The 4085-nt window shown below is 39.9% G+C and overlaps 1 protein-coding gene across 1 annotated transcript in view; it reads right to left on the bottom strand.

The window, feature by feature from the left end:
* Window positions 1-1034: 1034 nt before the first annotated feature.
* The window catches only part of CCDC77 (coiled-coil domain containing 77), a 15863-nt gene continuing 12812 nt past the window's right edge, over window positions 1035-4085 (bottom strand). Inside the window, exons 3-5 of the mRNA XM_014458659.2 lie at window positions 2976-3101; window positions 2725-2877; window positions 1035-1832 (exon numbers count right to left, since the gene is read on the bottom strand). Coding sequence (XP_014314145.1) covers window positions 1686-1832; window positions 2725-2877; window positions 2976-3101 — 426 coding nt within the window. The 3' untranslated portion in view covers window positions 1035-1685. The remainder of the gene's footprint in view (window positions 1833-2724; window positions 2878-2975; window positions 3102-4085) is intronic.

Here is a 4085-nt window from a genome sequence, read left to right on the forward strand (position 1 = left end):
CATCGACCCTGCCTTGAGTGTGAAAGGGGCGGTGCCCAACCCCCAATCGGCCTACCCTGAGCGTGACTGAGGGTGGCATTGCAACCTCCCAATCCGCCTGCTCTGTGCATGACAGGGGGCGGCGCCCCAACTCCCCAATCAGCCCTGCTCTGAGCCCGACCAGGGGCTGCACCTAGGGATTGAGTGTGCCCTCTGCCACCCGGGAGCAGGCCTAAGCCAGCAGGTCGTTATCTCCCGAGGGGTCCCAGACTGCGAGAGGGCACAGGCCAGGCTGAGGGACCCCCCCCCACCACCCCCCGAGTGCACAAATTTTTGTGCACCGGGCCTCTAGTATATATATATATATATATATATATATATATATATATGATCTCTAATTCCTTCTTTCTTTGAAATTATGATTCAATAGAGTCGGTGTTTTGCCCAGCATCAAAACAGTAAGTAATGAAAAGACAATTCCTAAAGTATTGGGGCACAAGGAAGAACCATCCACTATGTACATCCCTCTTAAAGCTTAGGACTGGTCCCTCTGGGAATTTCTGTCCCAATTTATTAGTGAAAAAACCCTGATCTGCTATCATCAGCTCTCTCTTTTTTTAAGGTAGCATCTCCTACCGACCACTTAATTACCCCTTTCCTTAACACAAATATGAAAACCTAAGTTCTTTCTATTGATTTGTCCCGGGTAAATCATAAGATGCCATACTAAGCTAAGACCAACTAATTTCCCAGAGGCTGTCCAGGTACACACACAATTACTTTGACTCAAATGCATAGCAATTTGCCTAAAAGAGGATATAGATGGAAAAATGGAAAAGTATTAGTGTCATCATCTTTAGTACTATCTTTGCTACCTCCAATACCAGACAACTTCAAGGGACACATTTAGGAAAACTTTGATACTTGTACAGGACTGTAGAGACCATGGAACAAGTAAACCGAGTCACTAACAAAGTATAAATGTGCTTTTAACACGAAATTATAGAAAACTCAAAGAGAATATTTTCATTTACATATTTTATTAAAAAACAGTTAATTTAAAATATATAAATTATTTAAAAATGTTATTGGTACAATACTGAACTTTTCATACAAGGATTATTTAAGTTTTACTCACTCTTAACCAGAGTAGCAACTTTATTTTCCTAGATACATTTTGCCTAAGAGCAGGGTCTCTATCGCCCTCTGGTGAAACTTTGAGATTGGGTGTCCATAAAAGTAATTCAGGCCTCCCAACTCTCAAGTGAAGAAAATTGCATAGCAGAATTACTGCCTATTCACACCCCTTTGTCTCCTCAAGGAAAGTGTTCCTCCTAACAACACTCAGCCACGCTCATAGCAAACATCCTTCCTTCTTAAGTTTTCACGGTCACTGTTCTTAAAAAACAAAAACCTCTCATTATAAATGGGAAAAATATGTGGTCTCTAAGTAATTTAGGTTATAATCCAGACTAACAAAACACACATACATAAAAGCAAAAACGGTGACTAGGACAGCAAAAATTATACAGTTTAGTACGCAGGAACGGCTTTTTTAGTGGTCCCTGATTCTTCACCCTGTCTTTATAATAGTGGGTACCACCATTCTAGTCAACTCTGCCCACAGTTTCTGGGAGAAGATGACATTTTTCTCAGATTTCACGAAAAAGACTCACTACAGACCAGGGCCGTTTCTAAAATAAATATCAACAGAGTCTAAGTTCATTCTCCAGACCAAATACTTTGGACTTTAGGTTCTTCAGTTCCCCTTGTATCTTATGTGCTCGTTTATTGCTGTCACGAACCTCACACAGAATGGCAAGATCCTGGTTTGCCCGGGCATTAACTGTTACCTGAGATTTAAAAGAAGAAGAAGAAGAAGAAATGATTACAGCATATGCCAGAGGAGAGGAATCAGTCATAAAGACCAAACTATGATGGGACATCATACTTTATGAGACATTTGGTACTCAAGGTAAATTCAGTTCTTAGTTTTAGTAACTAACAAAAAGATAGTAATGTAGAATAAAAGAGACAAATATAAACATCACTGGTAAATTTGTCAAAGAAAGTACCTCTTCTTTTTTACAACCAACTTTGGAGTATAGTGATGATAGGTGGACAACTGATTTAAGTCTCTGTAAAAAGGTTCTTGAGGCAACTTTGTTTCTAAATAAAGCTGTGTATGGTAGGGAAAATTACTTTATTATTCAATTACTCACTTTCCTTGCTTGTAAAAAAGACATGGTTCTTTTAATCTACTTCTTCAATTGGGAGGGATGAAAATTTCTGTTAATTTTAGCTTAGATGAAAGTATAATGATGCAGTCATTCAATTATTTTTGTCTTCTCTCTAGTGTGTACTTGTTTTAAAAATATATTTTTATTGATCCCAGAGAGGAAGGGGAAGGGATAAAGAGTTAGAAACATCAATGATGAAAGAGAATCATCGGTAAGCTGCCTCCTGCACGCCCCACACTAGGGATCGAGCCTGCAACCCAGGCATGTGCCCTGATGGGAATCAAACTATGACCTCCTGGTTCATAGGTGGACACTCAAACACTGAGCCACGCCAGCCGGGCTAGTATGTACTTGTTAAACTAATTTTAGTGAGACTGAAAGGATGCTGACCCATCAGTACCTACTATCAGGGAAACAGCACATCTTTCTTCTGAGGAGCCCTGTTGAGCATGTTTTCTCACTTGTACCCCTTTATCCCTTTTAGTAATTCAGGATTCGGAATTACCTTATAGAGCATTTGTTCCAAGTCTTTCAGTTTCTGCCTGAGAACCTTAATATCTGTTTTAAAGCCTTCTACTTCCAAGATACGCCGATTCTCCAAGGCCTCATAGCGTTTTGTCATTAGTTGTAAACGCTTCCCCATCTTGTTAGAGCGATCCTAAATACAGGCAAATGGGAAGGCGTATGAAGATGAGGGGAGCATTCCCTGAGCCATCAGACTTCACACACTATCATAAGTGGCAGAGAATTTTATACCTTGAAGATCTCTCTCCTCATTCCTTCTTCCTCACGAATCCGGGCAAGTTCTTCTTCTAGGGAAATGCACTGCTCTTGGTACATGTTGGACAGCTTTTTCTCTTGTATTAACTTATCCTTTAGGGACTGCAGGTCAAAAGTGAAAAACAACACTCAGCTCTATAATTTAGATAATTCATATAGCATTTAGGTAAAGAGAAAAAGGAATGAAAGGATTTGCAGTACAAATGAATTAAGTAACAAGACAGCAAGGGACTTTGGAGAACATTTGAAAGACGATTCTGTTAGTCTTTTTCTAAAGTATACACAGTAGCCATAACCGGTTTGGCTCAGTGGATAGAGCGTCGGCCTGCGGACTGAAGGGTCCCAGGTTCAATTCTGGTCAGGGGCATGGACCTTGGTTGTGCAGGAGGCAGCTGATCGATGTTTCTCTCTCATCGATGTTTCTAGCTATCTCTCTCCCTTCCTCTCTGTGAAAAATCAATAAAATATTAAAAAAAAAATAAAGTATACACAGTAGAAATCCTTTAAAATAAAACAAATATTTTTGGCTCTTTGAAGAATAGATAATGAAGTTCAGAACTGTCCCAAGTAAGGCATAATAATATAGTCGACCCTCCTATCTGCAGGTTCCACATCCATGGATTCAACCAAACAGGAAACAAAAACAAACAAACAAACAAAAGGTACACTGTTGCTGACACATACTGTGTAGTTAGGCCTACTTAACATGTACAGATTCCTCCGCAACCCCCCTGCTCCCCTCCGTCATTATTCCCTAAACCAATGATTTTCAACCTCTTCCATCTCATGGCACACATAAACTAATGACTAAAATTCTGCATCACACCAAAAATATATTTTTTGCCGATTTGAAAAAAAAAAAGGTATAATTTTGGTTCATTCATATCAGATGGCGATTGTTGTGTTGGCTGTTGTCATTTTTTAAAAATATTTTTTTATTTATTTCAGAGAGGAAGGGAGAGGGAGAGTGAGATAGAAACCTCAATGATGAAAGAGAATCATTGATCGGCTGCTTCCTGCATACCCCCTATTAGGGATCGAGCCCACAACCTAGGCATGTGCCCGTTGACCAGAATCGAATCCGGG

Source organism: Myotis lucifugus, unplaced genomic scaffold (assembly GCF_000147115.1).
Source record: "Myotis lucifugus unplaced genomic scaffold, Myoluc2.0 scaffold_98, whole genome shotgun sequence".
Taxonomy (NCBI): Eukaryota; Metazoa; Chordata; class Mammalia; order Chiroptera; family Vespertilionidae; genus Myotis; species Myotis lucifugus.